General features: G+C 49.3%; 5 protein-coding genes across 5 annotated transcripts, besides 2 other annotated features; 4 read left to right on the forward strand and 1 right to left on the reverse strand.

Annotated features, from left to right (window-relative positions):
- Positions 1-27: 27 nt before the first annotated feature.
- Positions 28-75: a repeat region.
- A 1,431-nt stretch (positions 76-1,506) lies between these two features.
- Positions 1,507-3,146, forward strand: FPSE_00448 (uncharacterized protein; the record flags this gene model as incomplete). Its single annotated transcript, XM_009253568.1, has 3 exons — positions 1,507-1,645; positions 1,707-1,923; positions 1,979-3,146. The coding sequence occupies 3 exons, from the start codon at positions 1,507-1,509 to the stop codon at positions 3,144-3,146; spliced, it is 1,524 nt and encodes a 507-aa protein (XP_009251843.1).
- A 420-nt stretch (positions 3,147-3,566) lies between these two features.
- On the reverse strand, positions 3,567-4,041 carry FPSE_00447 (uncharacterized protein; the record flags this gene model as incomplete). Its single annotated transcript, XM_009253567.1, has 3 exons — positions 3,567-3,641; positions 3,742-3,847; positions 3,908-4,041. 3 exons carry the CDS (start codon positions 4,039-4,041, stop codon positions 3,567-3,569), a joined length of 315 nt encoding a protein of 104 aa, XP_009251842.1.
- Positions 4,042-4,435: 394 nt separating this feature from the next.
- On the forward strand, positions 4,436-5,278 carry FPSE_00446 (uncharacterized protein; the record flags this gene model as incomplete). Its single annotated transcript, XM_009253566.1, has 2 exons — positions 4,436-4,688; positions 4,746-5,278. The coding sequence occupies 2 exons, from the start codon at positions 4,436-4,438 to the stop codon at positions 5,276-5,278; spliced, it is 786 nt and encodes a 261-aa protein (XP_009251841.1).
- A 617-nt stretch (positions 5,279-5,895) lies between these two features.
- Positions 5,896-8,539, forward strand: FPSE_00445 (uncharacterized protein; the record flags this gene model as incomplete). Its single annotated transcript, XM_009253565.1, has 8 exons — positions 5,896-6,036; positions 6,114-6,195; positions 6,265-6,616; positions 6,673-6,940; positions 6,990-7,266; positions 7,318-7,616; positions 7,667-8,330; positions 8,385-8,539. 8 exons carry the CDS (start codon positions 5,896-5,898, stop codon positions 8,537-8,539), a joined length of 2,238 nt encoding a protein of 745 aa, XP_009251840.1.
- Positions 8,540-10,296: 1,757 nt separating this feature from the next.
- Positions 10,297-10,325: a microsatellite.
- Positions 10,326-13,638: 3,313 nt separating this feature from the next.
- FPSE_00444 (uncharacterized protein) lies at positions 13,639-16,140 on the forward strand (the record flags this gene model as incomplete). The annotated part of the gene is made up of 2 exons (XM_009253564.1): positions 13,639-14,922; positions 14,986-16,140. 2 exons carry the CDS (start codon positions 13,639-13,641, stop codon positions 16,138-16,140), a joined length of 2,439 nt encoding a protein of 812 aa, XP_009251839.1.
- Positions 16,141-16,929: the final 789 nt, after the last annotated feature.

Consider the following 16,929-nt stretch of genomic DNA (forward strand, 5'->3'; position numbering starts at 1 on the left):
TATATTTAAAAGAGAAAAAGAATCTAGTATTTTTTATTTTTATTAAAGATAATATAAATAAAGATCTATTAAAATCGATTTTTATGGCAGCGATGTACCTGATGCACATTTGATACCCCTGCGGACTGTATACACCGAAATCCAAGCGATCAATTGAGCTGAGATATAAGACAATGGTAAGTATTTAATGATTTAAGGTATGTAGTCGTATAGTTAGTTGTAGTCGGCGCCCAAAAGATATGATGGCGCAAAGTTACTTGCAGAATTTTACAATGAGTATTGCCGAAGCTTAGGTATTCGTATTGTAGGATAAACCTATGGCATCTGCGTGGGGAAAGTACAGAAGGATTAATAATTCAAAAATACCCATCATCAATAAGCAGGTGACGGATGTGACCCCAGCTAAGTCCTGCGCCTCGGATAGTTTGTCTTGAGTAAGACGAGGCTGGGCTGTGCATCTGGCAGGTTCCCAGAGACGTGGCCTTTTTCTTAGGCCTGCGATAAGTTTATTGCCACATTTTATGCAGATATACTTTACCAGTCAGGTCATGTTAGTTTTCCAGGGAAAGAAAGTGAGACAACCCCTCGAGTTATTTCGGAGCATGAAATCCCGTTTTGTTGCGACTCAATTGGGCAATTATCTTTGCACTTCCCTAATCTGTGCTGTGCTATGTTTGGTTTAGATTCCATGAGAACACATATACGATGTCAGTTGGTACCAAGGTACCAAGGTAGACAGTGCAAGAACAATCAATGGCTTGTAACTAAAAGAATTGATATTGATACAAAGTTACATCGTGTGCTTTGAGCGTGATCCTTTGAATGAACATACCAAACTTGTATCAGTAGGTCGTTCGTCGAACATGTCGTTCGTTTCCTATCAATGAGGTTCATCCAGGCAGGTGACAATCCCACCAATGCCCCTGGCTTCAAGGTCCCCTACAGTCGCCTGGAGGATTTGGCGCATCCTGTACGGCAGCTCTGGCCAATGAAAGCCAGCTTCAGCCCACCACTAAGCCCAAAACAAGACTAGCCTCAAGTGTCCTCCGCCGCCGCTTTGGAGGGGCCGTGCTGGGCTGCAGCTGCAGCTCCGGCGGCATGGAGCCAGATCAACGGGAAAAGACGTGCCAGTGCTACCTGCCACCAAGCAAAAGGGACACTTGTTCACTTGAAAGATGGACCCCGGACGTTTCCTCCACCTTTTCTTAGCGGGAGTTGGCTCCGGGCCCGGTGAGCTCAAGACAACCCACTGGAACACCTTGCCGCTCACTGAGCCAAGCGGGAACCGCACTTAGGTTAACAGCAGGTACGGTACTGTGCAGCATAGCACTGTGGGTTGGATGTACGTTACCTGTCCTCAAGCTCCAACTACAAAACTCTCGTCCATCTTCCCTCCACTCCAGACCTCCATTCTTCCTCCTCCTCTTCTTTATCTCGTCTGCTTGTCTGTCACAGCGAAGCTCTTTCTTTGTGTTTTCTAGGATACCCCCAACCAGACAGCCCATCATGCACCACAAGAAGATTGCTTGCAGCTTTATGGCTGCTTTGGCTGCCTATGCCTCTGCTGCCGACTCCGATGTTAGCCAGCTTACCAAAGACACATTTGACGAGTTCGTCAAGTCCAACGACCTTGTCCTCGCTGAGTGTAAGTCTTGATTGACACCACCTTTCCCCCGCAGACCGGCTACTGACATACCCCTCCATAGTCTTCGCTCCCTGGTGCGGTCACTGCAAGGCCCTTGCCCCCGAATACGAGGAGGCTGCCACTACCCTCAAGGAGAAGAACATCAGGCTCGCCAAGATCGACTGCACTGAGGAGTCTGACCTCTGCAAGGAGCACGGCGTCGAGGGTTACCCCACTCTCAAGGTCTTCCGTGGCCTTGAGAACGTCACTCCCTACTCCGGTCAGCGCAAGGCTGCCGGGTAAGTCGACCTCAATTGCGATCTGTCAAGATGCCAACTAACACGAATCCTCCAGTATCACCTCATACATGATCAAGCAGTCCCTCCCCGCTGTTTCCATCCTCACAAAGGACACCCTCGAGGAGTTCAAGACCGCCGACAAGGTCGTTGTCGTTGCTTACCTCAACGCCGATGACAAGAGCTCCAACGAGACCTTCTCCAAGCTTGCTGAGGGTCTCCGTGACACCTACCTCTTCGGTGGTGTCAACGACGCCGCTGTTGCCAAGGCTGAGGGTGTCAAGGCCCCCGCCCTGGTTGTCTACAAGGCTTTCGATGAGCGCAAGAACACCTTCACAGAGAAGTTTGAGGAGGAGGCCATCTCTGCTTTCATCTCTACTTCCGCTACCCCCCTCATCGGTGAGGTTGGCCCCGAGACATACGCTGGCTACATGTCTGCTGGTATTCCCCTTGCTTACATCTTCTCCGAGACCGAGGAGGAGCGCAAGGAGCTCGGCGAGGCTCTCAAGCCCATCGCAGAGAAGTACAAGGGCAAGATCAACTTTGCCACCATCGATGCTAAGGCTTTCGGTGCCCACGCTGGTAACTTGAACCTCAAGACCGACAAGTTCCCCTCTTTCGCCATCCAGGAGGTTGTCAAGAACCAGAAGTTCCCCTTCGACCAGGAGAAGGAGATCACCCACGACAACATCGCCAAGTTCGTTGAGCAGTTCGACGCTGGCAAGATTGAGCCCAGCATCAAGTCTGAGCCCATCCCCGAGACCCAGGAGGGTCCCGTCACAGTTGTTGTTGCCAAGAGCTACAACGATATCGTCCTTGATGACACCAAGGATGTCCTCGTTGAGTTTTACGCTCCCTGGTGCGGTCACTGCAAGGCTCTCGCTCCCAAGTACGATGACCTTGCTTCTCAGTACGCTGCTTCTGAGTTCAAGGACAGGGTTGTCATCGCCAAGGTTGACGCCACCCTGAACGACGTCCCCGATGAGATCCAGGGTTTCCCTACCATCAAGCTCTACCCCGCTGGTGCCAAGGACGCTCCCGTTACTTACCAGGGCTCTCGAACCATCGAGGACCTTGCCAACTTCGTCAAGGAGAACGGCAAGTACAAGGCCGAGATCTCCATCAAGGAGGAGGGTACCGAGGAGGCTGCCCCCGCCGCCAGTGAGGAGAAGAAGGAGGAGAAGAAGGCCGAGAAGGCTGACGAGGATGTTCATGATGAGCTGTAAAGAATTGATGTCGCTTTATTAGTATACAAAATGGGGTATAACTGATTTCACGGGCGCGGGTTTTGATGGTGCTAAGATTTATCGCACCTCTTAGGTTTTTAGTTCTCGTGGCAATGGGACTCTTTCATGACTTGACTACATTTGACGTCTTTTTCATACAATGGGCCGTGATTTGCTACACGTATGCTCGTGCAAGCTGCAAAATTTGATAACTAACTTTTGCAGATGTGCTAATGTCGTAGTACAGAATCATACAGATCTTCCTCAGCTTTCCGTGATAATATTTCCTCGTAGCCCTGAAACAGGACATGATGAGAGGCGTCATGATACCACCGCTTCCACCCAGTGAGCGAGAGTTTACACTGTCTCCCAACCCAAACTCTTTTATACACTTTTCATCGCTTGTGCTTTCCTGTCCATTTATTTCTTGCCCTGCATCCTGGTCTCGAGAGCCTGGACGTGGTTGCTAAGGCGGGTGATGGAAGCCTGAAGAGTCTGTGGTAAGAGACATTATTAGCATTCGGCTTTGTCTTAAGCGGAAGAACAATCGAATAGAGTCGAATCTGTCGATTGCTTCGTCCTTCTGACTACGTACGTAGATATCCTCAGTCAACAGATCGTTGGCAGTCTTGTATTCCTTGAGAAGATAGCTGTAGGCGGCGCTGCCGGAGAGGAAGCTACCGAGGAGGAAACCAAAGAGTCTAGTCGCAAGGTTAGCGATCTCAATCCATTTCCGAAGCAACTTCTAAGCTATAACATACCCTCCACGGAAGGCTCCCAAGGGTTTCCGAGCAGGAAGAGGCGAGGCATCGGCCATTCGTCGGGCAGAGGTGCTAAAGGTTCGGCTAGCGAGCGCGCGGCCGCTGGAAGGGAGGATTCTTGAGGCCAAAGACATTGTTGTGATTTCGATGTTGCTGTCGATTTCGGAGGGTGCGCGTGGCTGGAGAGAATTGAGGTTGAGGTGTTTAGCTAGAAACGTTACGTGATGTCGACAGCGAACAGCAGCGATAGGCGTCGAGGTACGGGAGAGCTACAGCGTTAGGTATCCGTAAGTGCTTGTCGGAGCCCGGTGCTCGGAATATTCTGAGCTCGGCAGAGTCACCAGTGCGCTGTGTTTGCTGTACTGAGCTTTCGGGCTCGTGATTGGCTACGTTACGGCATCTACGGGCCTAGAGGTAGGGTGTGGGTTTCCTAGCCATGTCGACGAACCAAGGTACTTGAAACTCTTACCCTGCCGTTGCGTTCTCTACCGTTTCATTGTTTCTCATGCTATTAGAAACTACGCGACAATGAACAACTTCGGGGTCGTCGAGCTCGCCAGCGCAAAGACAACTTCGGCGCCAGGATGGGCTTATGTCCCCGATAATACCATCAGTCGTTCAACAGCACCGACCAACAGGAAACGCGCCAGAAATGTTCCCGGTCTTACATACAGCGATTTGACAGCTCGACAAGATAACAAGATCCGAAAGGAAGTCGAGGCCTTGGACAAAGATGGCGGAAAGGACAATACGATACCGTTGCCTGTGAAAAGTGGAAGAGGTATGCTCAATGGCTGACTGAAGACTGCCCTGGCTCTACTCGACTAACATCTGGCAGCCCAAGGGAAGCATACACCTAATGTTCGAAAGATTCTACAATCGCAAAAAACTTTTGGAAACCACCTGGACGATTTTCTCGCGATGCAAGCTCTCGCCGAGTCCAACCCTGCAATCTCTCGCGCATCCGGCGCAAACAGCAAGCGTCTCTCTGTCAGTCGAAAGGACACCCCTTCATCCTCCAAACCACCACCAGACGAGGACACGACGATGACCGACGCAAACCTCCCTCCTCTACTCCCTGAACCGTCGAAATCCCCGCCAGCGAGTCATCCGGGTGATTATAACCCATTGCTTGTGTCGCGCGTGCCTGAGATGCCGTCAGATGAGGAGCTGCGCAAGCTTCTTGCACACCCTCCTCTCAACTATGGCGAGGCAACGGGTACTAGAGATACGAAGTATCCTGCTAGATCGTTCTGCGAGGTTTGCGGATACTGGGGACGAGTGCGCTGTATGAAATGCGGAACCAGGGTCTGCGCGCTGGATTGTTTAGAGGCGCACAAGGAAGAATGTGTCACACGATACGGACTGTGAACTCTCTGGACATTCTGTTCCCTGAGCGTTTCTTCGTTCATTTTCTTCTACGTTGGGTTTGTGGCATTTATAGTCGTTATGGCAAGGCGTTATGGATTGGAAATTGGTCTGATACCCCTGGATTTAGGAGACGATTCTCATTCTGAATCAATCAAGTTTGCGATATCGGAGTATATAACCGCGACGCTGTTGATCGTGAGTCTACTAACTTACGTGGTGGTCGAGCTCTATGCTTAACTGTGTCACTCGTGTCAGTCCTATTCTATTGATGAGCGATGCGACAGAATTAGTTGTAGAATGTTGCTCGAGCAATAATAATGCATAAGTTTATCTAGTAACATCAGAAGTTCCAAGTCTGATATTCCAAGAGTCTATTAACAATAAGGTGAAATTGGAAAGCTTGCCAAAGTCAGGTTGCCCGCAGGTACCAAAATCTTGTACCTTTCCATTAGGCTTCTGGCAGAATTGAGTCCCTGCCGAGACCGATCAGTGACTCAATTCTAACCCCACCTTCGCGTTTATGCCCCCCCTTGTGCCCCGCCATTCGATAGTACAAGACCACTTTCGAGACTGCAACTCTTCCACCAAATCTTCAACATCAGTGCGAGGTTCTCATTATGTCGTCCGATCAAGCTGATGCCGCCAAGGCGGCCGAAGGTGCTACTGAGCAAAGCCTTCCTTCTCGCCCTGCCAAGCAGCCCAAGGATAAGCAACCCAAGGACAAGCCTGCCAAGGGTGGAAAGTCTTCTGGCCTCGAGGTCTGTGCCCCTCCCTTTGTCGCGATGCAATTGCACAGTATCATGCCCAATCCTGAAATTCCTAACGCTTCATGTAGATGGCCGAGCCTCCGCAATTCATTCAGCACCGTCTTGATATTTTCGACAAGATCAAGGCCCGCCAGGATGCCGAAATCGCTGGTGCGTGATGCCATACTCCCTGTGCTAGCAACTCTCGAACCGCATCGTATCGACTAACAAGACAAACAGCCAAACCCCGCGAAGACATCGTTATCTCGCTCCCCAATGGCAAGGAGGAGAAGGGTACTTCATGGGAGACCACTCCCGGTGCCGTTGCCAGGAACATCTCCAAGTCCCTTTTCGAGCGCACTGTTATCTCCCGAGTTGACGGTGAGCTGTGGGATCTGACTCGACCTCTCGAGAAGAGCTGCAAGGTTGAGTTCCTCGACTTTGACCACACCGAAGGAAAGAAGGTATTCTGGCACTCTTCTGCCCATATTCTCGGAGAGGCCGCTGAGCGACGCTTCGGATGCTACCTTTGCAACGGTCCCCCTACTGAGGATCCTCCTGGATTCTACTATGATATGGCGAATATGGGAGAGTATGTTGAGAAGAGAAATCTATTAGTTTTACGTGCGCATACTAATGTTTACTCAGGCAATCTGTCACTGAGGAGGACAAGAAGGCTCTCGAGCAACTATCCAACAGCATCGTCAAGCAGAAGCAGCCCTTTGAGCGTCTCGAGATGACCAAAGAGGAGCTTCTCGAGATGTTTGAGTACAGCGAGTACAAGAAGTACTTCATCCAGCAGCGAGTCCCTGATGGCACCAAGAGTACCGTCTACCGATGTGGTCCCCTCATCGATCTGTGCAGAGGTCCTCACGTTCCCACCACTGGTAACATCAAGGCCTTTTCCGTGCTCAAGGTATGCGGCTAGAATCATTGTAAGTTGGGCTGTGACTGACATACTTTAGAACTCGGCAGCATATTGGCTTGGCGACAGCAAGAACGAGTCTGTGCAGCGTATTGCTGGTGTATCATTCCCTGACAAGAAGGCTCTCGAGGAGTACAAGCACTTCCTGGCTGAGGCCGCCAAGCGCAACCACCGAAAGATTGGTCAGGATCAGAAGCTTTTCTTCTTCGATGAGGCATCTCCCGGATCCGCATTCTTCCTTCCCCACGGTGTTCGCATCTACAATGCCTTGATGGACTTGATCAAGGGCGAGTACCAAAAGCGAGATTTCGAAGAAGGTAAGTTCCCAAATCAGTATTGACGATATATCCTTGACTGACAACATTGAGTGATGTCCCCTAACATGTATAAGGCGGATCTTTGGAAGACCAGCGGACATTGGGGTCATTATGAAGAAAACATGTTTACTTTCGAGGTCGAGAAAGAAAAATTTGGTCTGAAGCCCATGAACTGCCCTGGACACTGCAAGATTTTTGCCCATTCAGACGTCACATACAAAGACCTACCCTGGAGGATGGCTGATTTCGGCACTCTGCACCGAAACGAGTTCTCTGGTGCTCTGTCGGGTCTGACCCGAGTCCGTCGTTTCCAGCAGGACGATGCTCACATTTTCTGTACTGTGGACCAGGTACGACGATTTGATACTTGCGTAACATGAGTTTCACTGACACATGACAGATCCGAGAGGAAATTGAGTCTGCTTTCGACTTTTTGAGCAGCGTTTACGGAATTTTCGGCTTCACATTCAAGCTCAAGCTCTCCACCCGACCCGAAAAGTACGTTGGTGATATTGCCACCTGGGATGCGGCCGAGAAGAAACTTGAGGAGGCCCTCGAGTCCTTTGCTGAGCAGACCGGTGCTAAGTGGGAGTTCAACCCCGGTGATGGTGCTTTCTACGGCCCCAAGATTGATATCGCCTTGTTCGATGCCTTGAAGCGTGAGCACCAGTGCGGTACCATGCAACTCGACTTCAACCTGCCTCGACGATTCAAGTTGAGATACGTCGCCAACAAGGGGGAGACTGGTGTGAGTGATGGAAGCAACCCGGAGGAGGATCTGCCTGCTGGATACGCACGCCCTGTTATGATTCACCGAGCCGTGCTGGGCAGTTTCGAGCGCATGTTTGGTATTCTTACGGAGCACTTTGGTGGAAAGTGGCCGTTCTGGCTCAGCCCTCGACAGGTCTTGGTTGTGCCTGTTATGCCTGCTGCCAACGATTACGCCCAGGAGGTCCAGAAGATCTTCAAGGCCAAGGGATTGTACAGTGACGTCGATTTAAGCAGCAACACATTCCAGAAGAAGATCCGCAAAGGACAATTGGAGCAGTTCAACTTCATTTTTGGTAAGTCTACAAGAGCACTGATTTTGTTGACAAGATGCTAATCAAATTACGCAGTCGTTGGTGCTGAGGAGAAGGAGAGTCGCACTTTGAACATTCGCAACAGAGATGACCAAAGCACTCAAGCGAAGGGCGAATTGGTTGCCATTGACGAGGCTCTTGAGAAGTTGCTGCAGCTCAAGGACACTCGGGGCCTTGTGAACAAGCTGTAAACAGGTGTGTCAGGTTTGAAAACACAAGGATGGCGTGTAAGGAGGGTGAGGTTAAAAGCAGAGGTGATATGAATTTACAATGAAATGAGACATGTCAGGACAAGTGACGTGCGCGGGAACCGGCATCGTCGTGTAGAATCTAGGCGGAAGAAGTAGCGGTCAATAAAGGCAAGAAAAGCTCATGAAAGACATATAGATAGACGACTGTTAGTGACTGGCGTCTGAATTGTGAGATCGGCTCAAGCTAGAGAATGGGGCTGAATGTGACAAGCCAGATCGGATGTATCAAGAGTGGCAACAGGCATATGCCGGCCCGGCAAAAGACGCGACTCGGTCAATCGGGGGTTGGAAAGCAAAAGACAGGATAAAGGCTATTTTCCTGCATCGTGATTGTGTCAATACTGTATCAAAGCCGAGACAGATCACAGAGGCCAGGCCAATATTAGGCTATGCGAGCCGGAGATCCACGGCTACAACAATTCCAGCCTCGAGACAAGAAGAGAAAACAAGACGAGAAAAGTGAAAAACGATCAATCAAAGGCCGAGGTTCGAAGGCTGAGCAACCCCCCTGGTTCAAGTTGTGGGGCTTCATTGTCTTGTTGTGTAACGTGAGAGCTGAAAGTTGATGAGAAGATGGCCAGAGACTGTAGATACAGATACGAGTCCCTTGGAAGCTGCTCCTCGGTGTGCGGATTGAATACGGTGATTCTTTGGCTCCCTATGGGTGGACACGGGATGAGACGAAATGAACTGCCAGACCTTGCTTTTTCGCGATTGAACAAATAGAAGCATCCGGATAATATGCCCCAAGTTTCATGTTGTAGGGGATAAATTTGCTTACTCAAGGCATGGTTTTACGATTCAGCAAATTGCAGCCAAGGAATTGCTGGGTGATTGGATTGTGATAGATCTATTCTCTCTCACCAAGTTTGCTCTTCCTCATTTTTGTCACGGCAAACAAGAATCATGGAATGTGTTTGGCCTTGTTTGCTTATACTGGACTAAGCCTCGAGAAGAGTGACATGAGGATTCTGTCGTTGAGTGGATGCCAACCTCCGTTTTTATTCGTTGGCCAGAAATGACGCTTAAGATGATGTATCATTTCTGATGGAAAAAGCAAAGAGGACATCTGCGGAGCCGGTGAACAGAAGGAAGAGGAAAAGAGGTCTTGTGGACTGAAATACGCAGAGGAAGAAAAGAGGCCCGTTCACGGTTGAATCAAAGGAGGAGACGAGAGAAGAGGCGGCGCGTCTAAACCGAACCACGGGATAGGTTTATGATGTATCAACTTTACACGCCAGCCATCCAGCGACTGACTTGAATAAACGAACGAGGGCGTTGGTACACAATTGAGCGAAGAGTAGCTGGTGGGACAAAACTGGGGAGATGAAAGAAAAATCAAGGAGAGTGATTGTTTCATGATAACAGATGAAGCTCAAATTGTGAATTGACTGACTGACTGTTTGAGTTGATGAGCGGGCTTGGGATCATCGATAGTGGGGTGTCAAGAGACATTTCTATAGCAATATACATGCACGGAGTCCTTTGTGCCGATTACATGCAAGTTGCAGTGATCAACACGAGTCAGTGTTTATTTATTACAAGGGTTGGAGTTGAGAAAAGTGACAGAAACCGTTCTCAACGATAACTTGAGCTGCATCTAAAATCACGAGAGGTTAGTTAAAGGCCAATCACCTGCATACGATGAATTGCCTTGTTGGTCAGCTCAGGCCAGATTAGATCCAGCTTGCAACTATACAACACAGCACAGCAAAGCGCAGCACAGTAACATGCTCTGTCTTTGCTCGGCCCTAGATCCTAGAGGAATCACGACGTCTTTGCGCTACGTTAATCATTTCTTTCCCACTTCCTGTTGCGTTCCAGGTTCGTGGGATTGCAGCGGTGCATCCTGTGGGGGTGCGGGCTTCTGTGGTTTGGTAGGTAGCACAAGAGATGAGACAACACCAATAGAATGAGCTTGTCTACCGGTCAGACTTTGGGAGGGTAGTTTCTCATTACTTCCTGCAATACGTACTGGGGCTGTAAGGTAATCTGCAGGCAGTCTAGTCAAGCATATTGCGTCCGGTGACTGACTACCTGACACAGCTACCTTGACAAAGGCAAATAAACGAGTGAGGTCAGGCCAAGACAAGCCAAGTCAACAGATGACAAGTAGAATCAAGCAAAGGTTATGAGAAAGAGGGTGCAGTTTCTGGTTTGAGGCAAACACAGTCAGGTTGGTATAAGTAGAAGGCCTCATATTTTCCCCATGATAAGTGACCAAAGTCAAGACCGGTCAAGAAAGAATTGCTGCACATTGTCTCAAACATGGAAGGTGGCCCGACATCTGCCATTCGTTGCCTTGTTAAGTGATTTTCAGTCGACGCATTGCGCAGTACCCAATGTATACACATGCATGAATACCTACATACACACAAATATGGCTTGTTATTGTGATGCGGGTTAGCTTGCCTCGTGGCAATAGACAAAGATTTCCCGAGATATCTTGTTCTGTTTTCTGCCCGATGCTCCTGGCTGGTTACACAGAACATCGTATGGGCTCTATCACAACCACCCACTGTTTCACAACTGCTGTGTAACGGCAATAATCTCAAAATGATCCAGGTTTGCGAAGGGCTATGTCAGGCTGGGGTGACACAAGAAGCAGACTGTGGTTTATATTACTTGTATAGTGTTGTGACACAACAGAACCGTGCCATCCATTGTAATTACTACTGATCAGCTGGGAAGGTGAAGTAAGCAAGACCCTCCTGATGGGGATAATGGAGCATTTGGCTGGGCCTGCAGGTCACTCGGTGTGGACAGCTATTGCAGATGCGTTGTCAGATATTACTATCACAGAGGGTCTTGATGACCCTCTGCTCCTCGTATCATACATTCCTTACGACTATATTTAGATAAGGAGTTGTTTGAGAGTCATGCGAGTATTAGTAATAATACCAAACAAGATATAAAAAGTTGACATTGGTTGATAAATGCTTATCTGAGAATCAATGTCATGTCCTGCTTCCTACTGACCGAGGCCCCTGTATGTAGTAACTTAGGTCTGTCTGCATGCATATCTCAATCGGGAATCTATTGCTAGGATCTCGGGGAGAAGCATTCAGGGATGACGATGGGCGGGGCAAGGCGTATGTAGTAGACTAGGCGTGGAAGCACAGTTGTACATACATGACCAGGGCAAACCTGTCCACCATGTAAAGAATGTATGGATGGATACGGGTATTCCATGCATGATGCATCCATGATATGCCGCTCTTTGGTAGGGCATTTACATATCTACCTACGGCTACCCTTTGTACCCATAGAATTGCATGCATAGGGGTTGTACTATGTGGTAGATTAATAGGCTATTGCTCCAACAAAGACCGGGGCTTCGGAGTTGAGTATGCTGGCGTTGAGCGTTATCAAATATCACTTTCATGCCCGAGGTACTCCGTACGGCCTGAAGGTATTAATGGGAGAGAGTGAGTGCCTGAGGAAGGTATGTTAGATCCCTCTCCTCTGATCTGGTGCCGCGCGCCAACCCGCTCACCCGCTCCCGCCGTTCAGATCGAGCCCGTCACTAGCGCCCGTCTAGGGGGGATGAAAAATGGAAGGCACAACCTTTGTTCCTGTCCTCGTTACAAAGGATGACTTTCAGCGAGTCGAGTCAGTCATTGTTATATGTACAGTATCTCAATGTATTGTATAGATTATAAGCACATTATTTGAGTACGGAATTATAAATCAAAACAAAAGAAAAAGAAATTCTTTACATACAGAAAACACTACCGGTTGCCGAAGCCCAAAGCTACCTACCTCCATTTACTCTGCACTTTCCCAGGTCGGTCATTCATTCATTCATTGATCCTGGTCTCCTTTTAGAACCCAACCCACGCCCATGGGTCCTTCTTTCCCACTTTGTATAGCAACTCCCTCCCCACTTCATAGGTACCTTACATACCTAGGTAGCAGTACCTGTCCCTGTCTTAGTAGGTAGGCTTCATTTCCATCATCACATCGAAGAAAGAGGTGGCGCTGTCAGCTTTAGCTAGATGTCCGGATGCTTGATCCGTCAAGTAAACAGGGCCAAAGGCTGAAACAACTTGCTTAGGCATTTCAAGTACTCTACTTTGTAGTCGGTACGGTCTGACTGTAACTGGCTCAGTTCAGGTAGCCGCGGCGATTCCCGGACTTGATCCCTCCGTACCTAGATGCGGGCAGCCTCTTTAGGTGTCTCGTCTCTTCTCTTTGTTGTGGCTACCGTAAGCTAGCTCAACTTATTAGTTCACCCTCTAACTTTAGTAGGCTCACGCGCTGTCGAGTTTCATCATCTATCATGTCGACCTTGAGTTTCTCATTTTCGACAAACTATACCACATTCCCTCCCTCCCCATCACGCCCAAAACATCGCATCGCATGATTTTGGCACTCTCAGCTTGACTCGGCCTGCTTCGCCGCATTCTGATCGACCCTTGCTTCAGACCTTCTCGTCATTCCTATAATACTACATGTGCCCTGCCCTATCCTGCGCACCCTTGCTGGCATTACGTCTGGATGTGGTTACCGTGTCATATGGATACTCGGCATATCGGTAGACTACAACCTACAAACAAAGTACATAACCTCCAAACACCCCAGTATTATACAATATATGCGCATTCTTCGACACGATACCCGCTCCTTGGCCTCATCCACCAACTGTTGACGCCAGCGACAGACAGATTGATGCGCTATCTTGTCTAGTCTGATTCACTCCAGTCCACCACAATCTGCAGCCCACCTTGACTGTTCCTACAGTACAGCACCGTCGCCGCTCTAGCCTGGAGCACCCCCTCCCCTCCATCCTCCATCATCTTGGAATCAGAGACAATTGTCTCGCTATTAAAAAGCAACGACTGCCAATCTGCTAGACCGCCAACACGCTTCTAACACGCAAGCGAATCCAAGCCTCTCTGGCCTTTTCAGCCCCCCCTTTTGGATCTTGACTATACTCTATGCAGAAGCCTTCTGCCACTCGTTCAAGGGCTATACTGTTGTAGAAAAACTTCGGCCTTCCCCTACATTCTGGCGCCGAGCTGATCCTTGGTGTCACGATGCGCCGAGCCGCTCTCAACAAGTCAAAGAACCGATCACTCGACATACCTCCGCCGGTCGCAAACTCGACATCACCGATTGCTGATTCGTCTGTGAATGTTGTCGAGGCTCTCCGGTGGGATGAGGCCTTCCAGACCGATCACCACCAACTTGTCAATGCCGTAGCCATTGACGACGACACTCACGACATCGAGACATATTCACAGCCTCACGGCAGCCAGTCCCAGTATAATAATACCACCTTCTCCACTCCCGACCAGTCCTATGCCGTTCCGGAACCCGTGATCGATTCGCCCATGACAGATGCGCTCCCCGCCGAAGTTGACACCATCTCCGCCATCTCCGCCACCACTACGGCTTGTTTCGCTGTAGGAACCTCCGATTCCACAAGTTTCACCACATCTGGGTTTATCCATCAAAACAACTACAGTCAATACACCTCAAACACATATGCCCATGCCTACAACTCTGAATCAGAACCTCTTGAACCCGATTCCAATTCAGAGTCCGACTTAGATCAAGATCAAAATCAAGAGGAGGGAGACGATATTGACCTTGACTTGGAAGGTTCTGTCCACGCGCCTCAATCAGACGATTCCTGGACCTCTCCTACACATTTTGACTTGCTCTCCGACTATATTCCACATTACCAAAACCTTGGCTATGATGCTGAAATGAGCGACAGCGAAGGTGGAGCCCCCTTGAACGACGATACTTTTAGTGAACCTCAACATCAAACAGACGACCAATATTCTCTTCCACAGGAGAACAATGACGAGACGGATACCGTCACGACTCCAGTCAACTATATCTCGCACACTTTCCTATCGCTACCCACTGGAGCCGACACTATAATCATGGACGCCGTTCCACCACCAGCACCATGGGTCATCATGCCTGGTGATAATACGGCCGAGCCGCCTCAGGCTCAAATTCCCGAGCCAGCAAGCCCAATTGGACTTCCCTTTATCAGTAATCCTAATCCGGCCATGTTTGGGTCTGAAAACTTGGGCTTGGTCGATTTTCTAAGGCACTGGGCATACCAGGCCCGATTTGCTTCATCGTCCCTTGCGCCACGACTGAACGCACCCTGCCCAGAAGACATCCGCCGTCAAGCACATAAACCCCCTCGAGAGATCTGTTACAATGATCTTCTTGGCGATCGATGTGATATGCAGGGCTTGGACTGGGATTCCATGAATACCACTCGGAGGTATGCACGTCAGAGACGCGATGACACTTTCAAGAATTACGTCAACAAGGACGGCTCGGATAGATGGAGTGTGAGTAACTTGCTGCTCTGCGTTCATTTCTTTTGAGGTTCCAACCGCTAACCTGCATTTCAGCCTCACATGGTTGACGTTGACATTCCGTCTTCGGATAATTTTATGAGATTCAAGAGATACATTGTTCGTCAGGATGTCTATCTTGCTCATTTTCAGCTTCGTAGTGTCTTGGCTTGTCCATCGACATCACAGGCTTACTACCCTCGTGGCGAAGGAGTCAACCGCATCAATCTCGCCTCAGGGCAAACAGAAGTTGCGCTTCACAACAATCATATGGCTGGTCTTGGGACTCTCATTTCTACCCTTGACGCAAACCACGGCGCCATGTTCGCAGGAACCTTTAACGGCGAGTACTACCTCAAAAGTTTGGATTCCAACGATAAGAAGGACTACTCCGAAGGGACCATCACTGAACATCTGGGAGGCATCACCAATCATGTTCAGATTTACAAGCCTCGGCAGTCCTCCGGACCCATTGCTGCCATCTCTAGCAACGACCATGGATTTCGTCTTATGGATCTCAATACACAGAAATTCGTGATGCAGAGCAGGTATCGATTTCCGCTCAACTGCTCACGCATCTCTCCCGATGGCCGACTAAGAGTCATGGTTGGGGACGACTTCAAAGTTCTCATCACCGATGCCATCACCGGTGAGATTCAGCAAGAACTGTCCGGACACCGTGATTATGGTTTTTCTTGTGACTGGTCTGACGACGGCTGGACAGTAGCTACCGGTTTTCAGGACAAGGGTGTCAAGATTTGGGATGCTCGCCGCTGGTGTGATTCGAGGGGAGTGAGCACCCCCCTGTGCACTATCCGGTCTGAGATGGCAGGAGTACGAAATCTGCGCTTCTCCCCAGTTGGTAGCGGTGAAAGAGTGCTCGTCGCTGCAGAGGAGGCCGACTATATTAACATCATCAACGCCCAAACATTTGGCAAGAAGCAGACCGTCGACATTTTTGGCGAGATCGGTGGCGTTGCTTTCACAAATGACGGGCAAGACCTCAATGTGCTAGTGAGCGACCGAGATCGTGGTGGTCTCCTCCAGCTCGAACGATCTGGCCTTGGACCTGAGCCTTACTTCCACAATTCCTGGCGCCGCTATCATGACCATGCAACAGATCAATGGCGCTATCGAAGTGACGGGTTTTCACATCTTGGTGAGCCCTGCCAACGCAGACATATATCAACAGACGCTTTGCCTATCTTCTAAAGCACTACATCTTTATTCTTAAGCCTGGCGCCTGGGAACGTACGTCTTTGGCTCGGCTTTATTATTATATTCACTCGACGTTGGTGGTCGCTCTCATCTATCTGGAGCGTTCTTTTTCTATCAGCATGATACCCCTTTTGTTATGACTTCATCCATCTGGCATGCCACTTATATATAGGTAACGATGGCTCACTCAAGGGGACAAGCAACATAGCCCCTCAGCTATAAAGCTGCTCACTATGCTACTATTATGGGTTTTCCTTGTCACGATTTTTGTTCTGCAGCTCGCGGGCCGGTTCTTCTTATAAGGCATTAGACACAAGTATGATGGCATCGGGTATCTACCCTTTCCCTTGGGAGACGTGTTGTATTTTATAGAGTGGAAGTTTGGTCTTGGGATTCTTGCATGGCTGGTTTGGAAAATTCAGGACTTGTGAACAAATTCGGAAATGTCATGGACGAACAAACTGCAGCTGAACATGCTTCAGTTCGAGGATTTGAATAGAAATGTCAAAAATACAGATTAACAACCATCAGGTACAAGCTCACCTTTCGAAGTCATTCACCTGAAAAGTATTGACAAGCATTATCTAGCTTCTGCCAGCACGTGTGTGCTGGTACATGAGTCAGGCCTCACACGTCTAAATCTGAGACATACACGAATTTCGTGAGAGAGCCGGGTGATGGCTGGAAACTGATCGTAGGCCCGAGACATGAGGGTTTCATCGTCATTCCGAATCTGCCATGACCCGTTCCCTCACTACTTAACTGTTGTAACGAGGTTTTTTT

This window comes from Fusarium pseudograminearum, chromosome 1, assembly GCF_000303195.2.
Source record: "Fusarium pseudograminearum CS3096 chromosome 1, whole genome shotgun sequence".
NCBI lineage: Eukaryota > Fungi > Ascomycota > Sordariomycetes > Hypocreales > Nectriaceae > Fusarium > Fusarium pseudograminearum.